The sequence below is a fragment of the Vicugna pacos genome, unplaced genomic scaffold (genome assembly GCF_048564905.1).
Source record: "Vicugna pacos unplaced genomic scaffold, VicPac4 scaffold_20, whole genome shotgun sequence".
NCBI classification, from domain to species: Eukaryota; Metazoa; Chordata; class Mammalia; order Artiodactyla; family Camelidae; genus Vicugna; species Vicugna pacos.
In genome coordinates, this window is record NW_027328741.1 from 14,319,019 (window position 1) to 14,332,006 (window position 12,988).

Below are 12,988 nucleotides of genomic sequence, written 5' to 3' on the forward strand. Positions count from 1 at the left end.
AAACAACACAATATAGTACATCTACTGTACTTCAATTAAAATAAAACATCTCATGTATAATTAAGTCCTTTTTCAGCTGATAAAAGCTTCCTTTAATATTGTTTTATTTTTACTCTTTTCTTTTTATGATTACTGACTCAAATTATTTCTTTTACTTTTGTAAACAAGTTACCAGTTTGAAGTATCTATATTTATTGCCCCTGTACTCCTATTTTTCTCTCTTTTTATTTATATAATATAGTAGCATTTCAAAACATACCCAAAGAAACTGTTGCAACTTTCACGTGGTATCTCCTTAGCATTTTGTTCAATGTTTTGCATATATTTGCCATTTTATATTTCTTAGAAGAATTCTTTTCTACACCTCTTATTTGGTGTGTCGGTTTTGTTTTTTTCATCACATTCAGGTTTTGTTTGTCTGGTAAAGTATTTATTTTCACTTTATATCTAAGTGATAATGGTGTAAGTATTATTGCATTAGTTATTTCTTAATTCAGTAGTAAGAAATGTAATTTTATTTAACATTGGCCAATGTTTTCTTCTCAGAAATCTGCTGAGAGCCTGATGGGTTTCCTTTGTAGAATATCATAACTATTTTTGGCTGTGTTTAAAATTTTTTCTGTGTCATTGACTTGCCAATTTGCATATGATGTATCTTGAAGGAGGTCCCTTTCTCTAAAAGTTATTTGTGTTTTGTTGGCTCATGGAATTGTATATCAGTTCCTTACACAGGTTCAGGAATTTATCAACCATTACTTCTTTAAATAAACCATCAGCTGCCTTCTAACTTTCTTCTCCCTCCAGGATTCCATTCTAATGTGCACTTTCTGGGGAAGTCTGATGGCTATTGTTGAATTTCCTCACTTTTTAATATCTTGTATCTCAGCCCTCTCCTATCATTTCTTGTTTTGTATTGGTGAGTTTGCTAATCTCTATTTCACAAAGACAGTCTACTTCCAATGCTTTCTGTTGCATTCTTCATCTCATTTATTAAGTTCTACTGTTCCTCAAACAATAATTGGTTATTTTATAGTTTCAATCTCTTTGGTAATGTATTCCTTATCATCATTTCATTTATTCTTGAGCTCACTAAACTACTATCTTAGTATTTTGTTTTTGTATTGAGTTTCTGTATGACACCTATTCGGATTCTCTATTAGTTATATGGCAATATACTATGACTTTAAGTTTGTTTGCTGCAAGGTTGACATTGTGTGTGTGTGTGTGTGTGTGTGTGCACAGGTGCATGTGCGTGTGTGACTGTGTTTGTGTCAGTGTCTGTGTCTGTGTATCTGTGTGTGTGCATGCCCTATAATTTTACTGTGATTGGTCATGATCTTGAAAATTTATTGCTCTGATGACACTAAGTAACAGATTGGGAGTTGGAGTCCTTGCTTTTGTTTTCTGGTAGTTTGCAATATTGCACAATTTTTGGTTTTACTTACCTGATTTACCTCTGATAATATTTCAAAATGGCACTTTCCAGTCGCTAATGTCTGGATAAAAGATGTGCTTTCATTGTCACTTCTTAGACTTCTCTGGTAGTTAATGCCACTGTTCTCACTGGGACAGCAAACCCTTCCTTATTTCTGATATCCCTTGAGACTCAGTTTACACATTGAAGAAAGGTATAAACACAGGTGGGTATTTGGAATCAGGCAAGTGCCTTTGCTATGTCCAGTGTTGCAAGGTATCTTGTTTCCACCACTGTGAATGGGGAGTAGGGACAGTGTCATGGATGTCTGATTGTCTGAAAGATGGAATTTCTGTCTCCATTGTGGCTCCCTCCCAGCAACATATGACCATGAGTACTAGTGCAGTTGGGGGTGGAAACTGTGTGAACTACTGAGACCCTGATTCTACTGGGTTCTCTGAACTTGTGGACTCAGATATCCTAGTCAGGGGGCCATGGTTGCAGACACCAAATCTGCTCTTCCCTCACTCCAGCCACCTTTGTGTGTTTTAGTCCACCAAACTTCACCTGTTCACATGTATTCTGGAGTATTGTTTTGTGTTGTTATTTTTGTTGAGATGTGAACTCTCTACTGACGGTGGATTTAAGGGGAGAGACAAAAATAATTTAAACATATGTCACTTTTAAAAGCATATACTTTTTCAATTAAAAGCTTAAATTCTACAAAGGACAATATAAGAACAGTAAAGAAAGTGAACAAATTACCTCCCCTAATATCATAATACTACAAAATATTTTGATTTTCCTGGGTTCTTTTTTTCAGTGTTTCTCCCACCTACATGTGCATTTTTCTATAATATATCCCTATAATCTCTTTAATATCAATTAAATTATTTAAATATTTCTCTGTGCTGTAATTATTGCCCTGTTGGTTCTCTAATTTACTACTAGTAACTTAAACATTTATGTCTTCTCCATCCTTCTTCTCTTTCCCCACTGGAAACCACTTCATGGTACTGTACACATATATATGTGATTCTGTTCCTGGTTTTTTATGATTATTTCTCTTATAACTTTATTTTCCCCATTTTAGTGACAACATAGAGTGTTTTTCTCTGTATGACTTATTTTCCTATGTGCAACGCTCTCTGGGTCCAGTCACATTGTTCCAAATGGCAGAAATTTATTTTTTAATTTGACAATGGTGAAGTATTTATTATTTTATCTATAACTCACATCTACTTCAGAAAATCATCTGTTGATGGCAGTTGAGTTGTTCATCTGTCCTTGGCTACTATAAATGATGATGTTAAGAAAATTTGGGGTAATGTATCCTTTAAAGTTAATGTTTTCATTTAATTTTTTTTTGAGTTTTATACATAAAACTGGAATTCCTGCAGCATATAATGCTTCTATTTCTAGTTTTCTGAGCACTGTCCACACTTTTATAATAGTGGATTCATCAATTTATATTTTCACCAACAGTGTAACTGGGCTCCCTTTTATCGACATTCTTATTAATGTTTGTCATTTGTAGACATTTTGTTAAGAGCCATTTTGATTGCTGTGAGATTATATTTCATTCTGGTTTTGATTTATTATTTCCTAATTAATAACAAAGTTATGTTTCTTTTTATGTGCATGAAAATCATCCACATGTCTGTTTATGAAAAGTTTCAATGAAGATCATTCAACTAATTTTATGTTGGGGGTCTTTGTTTTTTAAATATTGAGTCTAATATGCTATATATACATTATGGATAGTAATAGCTTATTGGTTTCATTGTCTGAAACTCTTCCTTCTATTCTGTGTGTTGTCGTAAGTCTTGGTGAATGTTTCCTTTGCTATGCAAAAGGTTTTGCATTTCACACTTATACAAGAAGTGGAATCCCTATATCACATATTATACCTATTATTTCCTCAGTAAAATTAAAAACTGTTATTGTTAATTTTCCTATTTTTTTTTACTTAGGAGATAGATCAAAATTAAAAATTGCTATGATTTATCTCAAAGGCAGTTCTGCTCCTGTTGTTGGTCAGAAATTTTATAATTTCATGTTTACATTTAGGAAATTAATCCATTTTTGTCTTACTTTGTATAACATGGGAGGAAGTGCTCTTACATTTTCCTTTTACATGTACTGTCCAGTGTTCCCAGAACTACTTGTTGAAGAGACTGCCTTTTTTCCATTGCATACTCTTGCCTCCTTCTTTGTAGACTAACTGACCATATGAGTGTGGGTTTATTTTACGACTCTTTATTTTGTTCCATTAATCTATGTAACTCTTTTAGTGATATATTTTGATGTTTTGATTACCGTAACTTTGTAGTATATTCTTAAGTCAGAAAGGATAATACCCACAGCTTTGTTCATTATCCAAAGATAATTTTATAAAATTTGGGTCTTTCACAATTTTGTATACATTTAATCATTTTTCTCCTTTTTTTGTGAAGAAACATATGGATTCTGTCAGAATAGAAATTTACTACAAGGAGAAACCTGAGAAAACTTGTAAATTGTGGAGGATAAATCATAGAATATTAAACAACAAATGGATTGCTGCATAAATCAAAGAAAAATTACATAAAGAAACATGACCACAAAAACAAAGTCCATGGGGTATAGCAAATGCAGTACTTATAGGGATGCTTAGAGCAAAATAATCCCACTTATACAAATAAGTCACATCTCACTCTTATAAAATAATCTTACAAACAAAAGATGAAGAAAAATAATAAAGAAACTTGTTAGTAGATGGAAAGACAGCTGGAAGGTCAGAACAGAAATAAAAAAATAAAGATTAAAAATAGAAATATCTAATCAAACTACATAATTGCTTTTGAAAGATAAATATAACTGATAAACTTTAACGAGACTCATGAGCAAAAAAGAGAGTACAGATTAAAAAGCTCCAAAATAAATGAGAAGTTACAGCTTATATCAAAGTAACAGAAAGCATCATAAGATGATACAACAAATTATATAACAATTAAAATGGAATCCCTAGAAGAAACGGACAATTTCTTAGAAAGAAATACTCTCCAGGATGGAGTGAGAAATGGAAAATATTAACAGATAATCACTAATGAAATTGAATAAGTAGTTAAACAAAATCTCCCAAGAAACAAAATTTCAGGCCTAGGCAAATTCACAGGTGATTTCTGCCAAACATTTAGAGAAGAGCTATTACTTATACTTCTCAGAAAATTCCAAAATTTTGTAGAGGAAATAAGGCTTCCTACCCCAACTTTTTGTATCACACTACTACTAAAAGAGGAACAAATATCTCATAAAATTGAAGGTTATATACTACTGATAAGCATAGATGCAAAAATCATCACTAAATTGTTAGCAAAGCAAAAGAAATAGTAAAAGGATTATACAGTATTGTTAAGTCCCTTTTATTCCATGGATGCAAAAGTGTTTCATTACCCACAAATTAATCAATATGATACACCAAACTAACAAATTGAAAAATAAAAATTACACCAAACTAACAAATTGAAAAATAAAAATTATATGGTCACCTCAAAAGGGCCATAAAATATTTTGACAAATTCAGTATCTATTTATGATTAAATTTCTCCTCAAATTGGGCATGAGGAAACATACCTCAACACAGTTAAGGTCATATATGTGAAAAATTCAGCTAACATGACACTCACTGATTGAAAGCTGAAATCATCTCCTGTAAGAGAAGGAAGAAGACAAAAATGCTCACTCTTACCACTGTTATTCAGTATAGTATTGGAAATTCTAGCCATAGCTATCCAAAATAAAAGTAAGTAAAATATAGCTATTTCAGAAAAGGAGTAAAAGTATCTGTTTGCAGATGAAATACTTTAAACAGAAATCCTAAAGTAGACGCCACAAAACTAATAGGGCTTATCAATGCATTTGGTAAAATTTCAGAATGTAAAATTAACATACAGAAATCTTGCATTTCTACACACTAACAGCAAGCTAACAGATAGAGGAAGTGAGGTAACTGTGTCACTTACAGTTGCATTACAAAAAACAAAAAAAAATCAAGAAATGTATCCAACCAAGGAGGTAAAATACCTGTACTCAGAAAAACTATAAAATATTTATAACAGAAATTGAAGATACCAAAGATGAAAGGATATACTGTGTTCATATATTAGGAAAAATATTGTTTATATGACACTACTAGCCAAGAAAATACACAAATTACATTCAGTGCCTATCAAAATACAAAGTGCATTTTCAGACACTTACAAAAAATAAATCTTAAATTTTCATGTAAACACAAAAGAGTTGAAATCACTAAAAAAGAAAAGAAAACAAAACAAAACAGAGCAAACAAACTAAAAACACAATCAACTTTGACAAATAACAAAGAGGAAGTATCACTGTCCCTGATTTTAAACTATAATACAAAGCTGCAGTAATGAATATAGAAGTGGCACAGAACAAACAGAATAATGGAATACAACAGAATGCCTAAAAATGAAATCAGACAGTTATGGTCATTTAGCCCTTTACAAAAAATGAATATACAGTGGGGGAATGGTAATCAACAGGCACTTGAAAATGGTCAACATCACTAACCATCAGAAAAATGCAAGTCCAAAACACGAGATTTTACGTCACTCCTGTCAGAATGACAATGATCAAAAAGATAACAAATATAAATATTGGTGAGGATGTAAGGAAAAGAACCCTGATCCAAGGCTTGACTGAATGTAAATTTGTACTGCCACTGTGGAAAACACTCTGGAATTTTATATAAAAATTAAAAATGAAATATGATCCAACATTTCCATATCTGGATACTTATTCCAAGAGAATAAAAACACTAATCAGAAAAGATATATTCAACCCTATATTCATTGCCACATTATTTACAATAGCGAGGTAATAGAAGAAAATTAATTACTCATCTAAAAATGATGGATAAAAAATGTCTGTTTATAGTGTATATATCTAACCATCTATTAACTAAAGATTTATCTATATTTGTATATATATATGCATACACTCTAAATATGTATATATATATGCTCACTGTATATATATATATGCACACACACACATAAAATTTCAATGGGTTATAACTCAGCTCTAAAATGTATAAGTTCTTGCCATTTGCAACAAATGGGTGGACCAAGAGTGTAATATGCTAAGTGAAACAAGTCAGATAGATAATGACAAATGCTAAATTATTTTACACATATTTGGAATTTAAAACAAATTAACATAACAAAAGAGAAAATGAGTTATAGATATAGAAAGAAATAGGTTGTTCACAAGAAGGAGGGAAATGTGGCGAAGAAAAAGAAAAAGTTGAGGAAAACTAAGAGAGAAAATTTTCCAGTTGCAAATTAAATGAGTAAGGGACAAGAAATTTCCTGTATGGGGAATAGTCAATAACTATGAAATATCTTTAAATAGCAACATATAATAACTAAATTTATTGTAATCAGTTTGAAATGTATTAAAATTTGCAAACATTTTGTTATGTAAGAGAAACTAACACAGTGTTATACATTAAAGTACACTTCAAAAATAAACAAACATACTTATAGAAAAAAACAGATTTGTAGTTAACAGAGGCAGGGGTTGGGAAAGCAGAATTACATTAATGCATTCGAAAGATACAAATCTCCAGCAGTTAAATAAACGTGTTCAAGGGATGCTACGTATTAACATGATAAATAAAATTAATACTGTTTTATGTTATATATGAATGTTGTTAAGAGAGCAGACACTAAGGTTTCTCATCACAACCAAAAGACAAATTGTGTTTCTTTAATATTGTATTTAAATGAGATAATGAATTCTCCCTAAAGTTGCTAAAATATTTACTTTATGATACATGTAGCTCAAATATCTACCCTGTGAACCAAACCTTACACAATGTATTATGTCAAATATATCTCAATAAAAGCAGAAGGAAAAATGGAAAGACAATATTCATTGTTTCCCATGTCATTTCTCATGATTGTTCTTGCAGCAAGTAATCTTGAGTCATGATAGACTTATCCTAGATAAAGATACTAATAAATAAGTGATTCTAATAAATTATACATAAAGATACTAATATAAATAGTGTTTTACCATGCCTTAAACTTTCTTCATGATAACAGCCCACTGATTCTGTAGGCATCAAAATTTCACTCTGTGTATTCATCTGAGATTAGGGAATGGATATAAATTTAACCATGGCTGCTTTTGCTGTTAGTGATAATGATCACTGTCTCTGACCAAAGGTCTCATCTCCCCAACAACATCATTAAGAAAGGAACATGATAGGTTGCTAAAAATCTCAGCATGGTAAAATCTCAGAACTCCTACAATTCTTAACTGTTTTGCAATGGGAATGCAATACTGACAAAAACTTGATTTTGGATAACAATATGGTGTTTTCTCATGGTTGCATTAGGGGATGTGAAGATAATCCCTGGGATCCACAAGAAACACCCTCGCTCAAGTGCTGGCAAAGAACTCTGAATGTTCTGCATTATCAGGACTGAGGACTGCTTACAAAATAATGACTATGCTCACTGTATTCCAGGTAGTCCAACGAAAGAAAGGTTATTGGTATTTGTAGTTGAACGGGAATACATCAGCAGTTCAAACTCTATAAACTAGTCAACGGGTGTTCAAAAGCCAAAATAAGTCATGTCAACAATGAGAATTAAAAGAAAATTTCTTGGACATAAGCTTAAATTAAAAAGGAGACACAGTCCTGTGATGGGCTCCGGGGATTGGAGAATGTATATGCCTCAGTCCAATTCAAGGGTTTAGTGGCTTGGCCCTAGCATTAGCTCGGGATTCAATGAACAGTTAACAGTGTACTGGGAGAAATATAATCTACCTCTCCCTGTTTGGAAGAAAATCTGGTGGCTCAGTGAAACTCTTAATTCACAGACATTCTGACAGGTGCAGAGGAATAATTCACTGATGACTCAACTAAGACAAACTTAGTTACTGCTTTACAATCCATCTTTACACACACACAGAGTGGTAGACAGATTTGTAGTATTTAGTGGGAAGAATTCAGTGGGCAGAGCTCAGAGAGTATTTTTCAAAGCACCAGCCAACTTTTGTACTTTTGCCAATAGTCTAGATTTCTCAGGTAGAAAACTAGAGATGGACAAACAATATACTTCTTTAGGATTTCTAATTTTGAAAGTAAACTGTAGCTTTTGACTAATCAGTGTGGAACCTTGTTATGATGATCACAATAAGACCCACTGTGTGATAAGAGAGCTGGAAACAAGCTGCTGAACCAGCCCATCTGAACCCCAGACTAATGTAAGCAACAACATAGCCACCATGAGATTTGAGCTGACAAACTTTAAAGCTTGATGTTTCTGTTATAGGAACACTCACTGCTGTCCAGACACAGATCTCCTGCTGCAAGTGGGCTCTTTTCTTCTCTTGGTAAAGTTCATATTGGTGGGATGTTGCTAGAGCTTACCCTGGCCAATTTGACCATTCTCCAGATTTTCACAGTATTTCTTCACAACTGGTGACACATTTTCAGGACTCAATGTTGCCATTCCAGTCTTATCAGCTGACACTGGCTGCATGATTGTGAGCAGATGCCTTAGGCTTCCTGACCTTGCCTACACTTTTTCCAGAATTTCAGCTCATTTCAAATTCTGAAAATGCTTCACCTTTTATTTTAAATTAATGGGAAATAGACAAAGTCTTCAATGAATATTTTATATTTCCTAATATCTGCAAAAATTTGGTATTCTTGCAGTTGCACAAATTTCTAATTTTACCACCCTCACCTCTTTTTAGTCCACACAGTTTAGATTGCAATTTAGTTACTGAATATGACCACCCCAACCAAGGGGCTAATACCTCTAAGATACTTCTTGTGTGAGTATTAGAAGGGGCACAAGTTATTTGGGGTGTATAAATCTACATTAAATGTTTGCAATGGCAGGGTCTCTTCTGGACAAAACTCTGATTCTAAGAAGTCAATTAATTAGAAAACAGTATAGTTATTGTTATAGGGAAGAATATCAGCTATTTTGAGGTGGATGGATGATGAAGTGACAGGAAAAAATCCAGCAAGTGAGAATGGAATGCTTTATGCCTCTGGATGCATGAATTAAGAAGAAAATAATACTTTGTCTCCTGTACCTACCTCCAATTACTGTGTTGAGTTACTAGTCCTTGGGCTATGAAAAGAGCAAGATTGTGGTGAAGAGTAGACCATAACGAAACAGTTTGAAAACCATGAGAGTTTTATTGTTTCAGGAAAGTAGATTTTGCTTAAAGTCAACATGAATTTTTCATTCACTAAATACTAAAATGCATCCTGTGTCATGTGCTGTGCTTACTGTGCTGGTATCCAAGTTAGACAAGGAAAGGGGGATTGACAGAAAATATCTGGAGGAGGTGATTTCTGTTCTGAGACTGGAAAAATCTAAATAGGTAAAAGGAGGACATCCTTTGCCCAAGGATGAGCTAGAGAAAATGTTCTGAGTTTGGATTTAATATGGTTCATAAGCATTTGCCTGGATGTATCTCCAGAAACAGTGAAACATAAGGATATGTTAAATTAGTCAGATGCCAGATCTATAATGAAATGACAAAACTTTGTTGAGTTTGTGGGCTTAGATTTGGAAAAGCATTATGTGCCACGCTGAGGATGTAAGCTTGTCTTTGGCTGGAACAAAAATGAAACATAAAATATTCACTTGAAAATATGGTGTAGACTCTTGAGTGGAGGAAAAGAAAGCACCAATTGGAATGCTTTGAAAACAGCACAAAGAAGACCATAGATAAAATTACTTCTTAAATTCTACCACATGATGAATTCGCCATCTGAGAATACATCATGTGACTTTTATGATACCATAGATGACATGATCCCTGTGCCGGTTCCTGCATTTATATCCTGTTCCAACATGTCCTAACTAAGCACATTTAATACATTCCATGATGAACCAGAAACAACTTAGTAATTTTCCCTCTCTCCATGTTTTAGTCTTCTTACAAATTCTTCCATTTATTTCTTTTCCTTACAGAAATTATTTAAATTAACACCCATATTGTTCAATCAAAAGATCATATCAATCAAATATCTCTTTTTTTCTTTAAATGGTAACTTAGTCTCCCATTTAACTCATTAATCCATTTTAAAAAAAGGATAATAAATGTACACATCTATGTTTATTGTTCAAATAGGAAAATTGCAGATATTTGTCGATATTTGCCAACATCAATTTTAATCTTTGTTATCCTGCATAATCTGGTAGTCCTCTGGTAGATCAGTTGTAATTAGGATGACTTTCATAAACTGAAGATGTCTGATGAGTTGGCCTTGAAAGAGAGGTAGCTGATGTATCAGATGTCACTGGCACTGGAAACCGTGGGTTGCTCCCTGGTTGAAGTTTAGAAATGACCTTCATTGGCAGATATGTTGTGATATCTTTTGGAAAAGTAGAAGGATCCACAATCAGTCCAAAATAATTGCTGTGTATGGGTGAAAAGATGCTGTAATGAGAGTAGAATTTGTAGTTGTAATGAAGTTCACAACACGGCCATTTGCTTCAGTGTAGCTGCTTTGAGAGTGCTCATGGACAGTGGTCAACTGATTTAAAATAACACTTTGATCCACTGCAATTTGTTCTGGTTGTCTAACTGACATTGATGATAGAGGAGAAAAATCACCTCTGATCGGGGTAGTTGTATCACCAATTATGTGGCTAGTAGAGGGCTTCCTTATTAGAGGCATGTTTAAATTTGGAGAAGGTAAAATTTCACTTTCTCCAATAGTGTCAACCACAAAATCAGAATTATGTTTACCAATATTACCCCCTCCTTTAAAGAGCTTCTTGTTGATATCTTGAGGCAATGAAGATACCAGAGAGGCATTTTTAATCCCAACTCTTCTTTTAATTCTCACTAAAAGCTGGTGACAGTCTCTTTTAAAATTTGGATTATGGTAGATCTGCAGCTACAACCGAAGAAGAAAGATTTTAGTAATATTTTAAACCAAAATACAAGACTACAATAAGCATAACCTATAAAACCTCAGATTTCATGTTTACAAGTCAAAGATAATATCATCAAAATATGAACATTGCTGACGATATTTTAAAGTTCCTTGTTTGGAAAATACACATTTAAATAGTATAGTCATCAAATTTAAGACGTCAGCATTTGCAGTAACAGAGAATGCCACTTTTTAAAAGCAGCTTTAATACCTTTATTTAGATTTCTGATAAGATTCATAGTTGCAAGCAAAGTTTCTCATAATCTTGAATAGTTAATGCACTGTCCTCATTTTCAGAAAAAATAAGGATTTTAAACTTGGTAGTTTTATACAATTTTCAAAATCAAGCTTTACATTTATATTGCCATTGATTGATGTACAGAATAAAATTTTATGCATAAGTTACTAAGTCGTAACTAAAATTTCTGAATACCTTGCTTGAAACAGAGACTTCTTTTTCTTCTTCCAGAAAGTCAGCTAGACAAGCAGATCTTTGAAAATTCTGCTGCACTTTACTAAACACATAAAGGTTAAGCTGTCTAACTAAACTGTTCATACTTCCAGTTTCAAATATTCTGATAGGGGCCTTTCTTTCCAAAACTTCCTTCTTAAAGACAATTTCATCAATCACTATGGAAGTTCCATTATCATCCCACAAGATGGATTTAAATTGGTCACTCCGAGCCATTTTCCAGAGTTTTCTTGGGAATGTCAGAGTATGAAAATCATTATCTTCATCTGGTTCAGAGACACAATGTGTGTAACATGGCCTTTTTATCAAGGATTCTTCAGACAAAGTCTGAAAAACATTTTCTTAAATCACAGACCACAAGTCCAAGTGCACAGAGAATGTTTGCTCACACAATAGAGATCTACCGGGGTTTCCTGAACCAGTTGGTCCATCTTAAGGAGACAAATTTTGAATTTCTGAAGAAATATGCTCCATCTCAAAAAATTTTTCTACAGCTACTTTTCTAATCTGCATGATTTTGAGCACTGCAGCTTCAAATGCTGCTTTAGCAGGCCTGCAAGTTAAACTGTTAGGCCATCAAACTGGTTCTCAACCTGAGTGTCTGTGACATCACAAAATGACAGGTCTCCTAGCAACCCAAGTGGAACATTCAGCCAGTGTTTCCATCTCATTCATCCAGTTAAAATGAAACATATAGGATGTTTATTTTTATAGTGTGATGTGGAAATATTTTCCCCACGAAGTCTTTTTAAATAATTTAATTTGGGGTCTATGAAATGAAACCAATCTCCTTCCTTTTGTACACAAATTTACCGCAGATTGGTGAACAGAGTATAAATATGAAAAAAATAAGTAAAATTATTTTAAAGTTTTGGTATTTAACGTGAAATTTGTGTAAAACCTGTGCAGAAAAGGTATAACAATTTCATTATCATTTGTAATTAAAGTGAAACAAAATTTGATTTGGAAATGGAGTTATTATTTATCTGTGTACTTTACAATAAGTACCTCTATATTTAAAACATCAGCAGAAAAAATATCAGATTATTTGTTATATTTATAAATAAATGGTAAATAAATATGAATTAAAATTAGATTAAAATAATCAATCAAA

At 32.9% G+C, this 12,988-nt stretch overlaps 1 protein-coding gene across 1 annotated transcript; it reads right to left on the bottom strand.

The window, feature by feature from the left end:
* Positions 1-10,559: 10,559 nt before the first annotated feature.
* LOC140694166 (heat shock transcription factor, Y-linked-like) lies at positions 10,560-12,372 on the bottom strand. Its single transcript, XM_072957568.1, has 3 exons — positions 11,836-12,372; positions 11,213-11,363; positions 10,560-10,835 (listed from the first exon to the last, which is right to left on the bottom strand). Exons 1-3 carry the CDS (start codon positions 12,088-12,090, stop codon positions 10,675-10,677), a joined length of 567 nt encoding a protein of 188 aa, XP_072813669.1. The 5' UTR covers positions 12,091-12,372; the 3' UTR covers positions 10,560-10,674.
* Between the last annotated feature and the right edge of the window lie 616 nt (positions 12,373-12,988).

Excerpts from the sequence above, each read along its gene's own strand:
- LOC140694166 (XM_072957568.1), bottom strand. The coding sequence starts at position 12,090 with ATGGCTCGGAGTGACCAATTTAAATCCATCTTGTGGGATGATAATGGA. Across the intron at positions 11,364-11,835 it reads AAGTCTCTGTTTCAAGCAAG|CTGCAGATCTACCATAATCC; the intron begins GTATTCAGAAAT and ends CTTCGGTTGTAG. Across the intron at positions 10,836-11,212 it reads TAAAGGAGGGGGTAATATTG|ATATCACAACATATCTGCCA; the intron begins GTAAACATAATT and ends CTTTTCCAAAAG.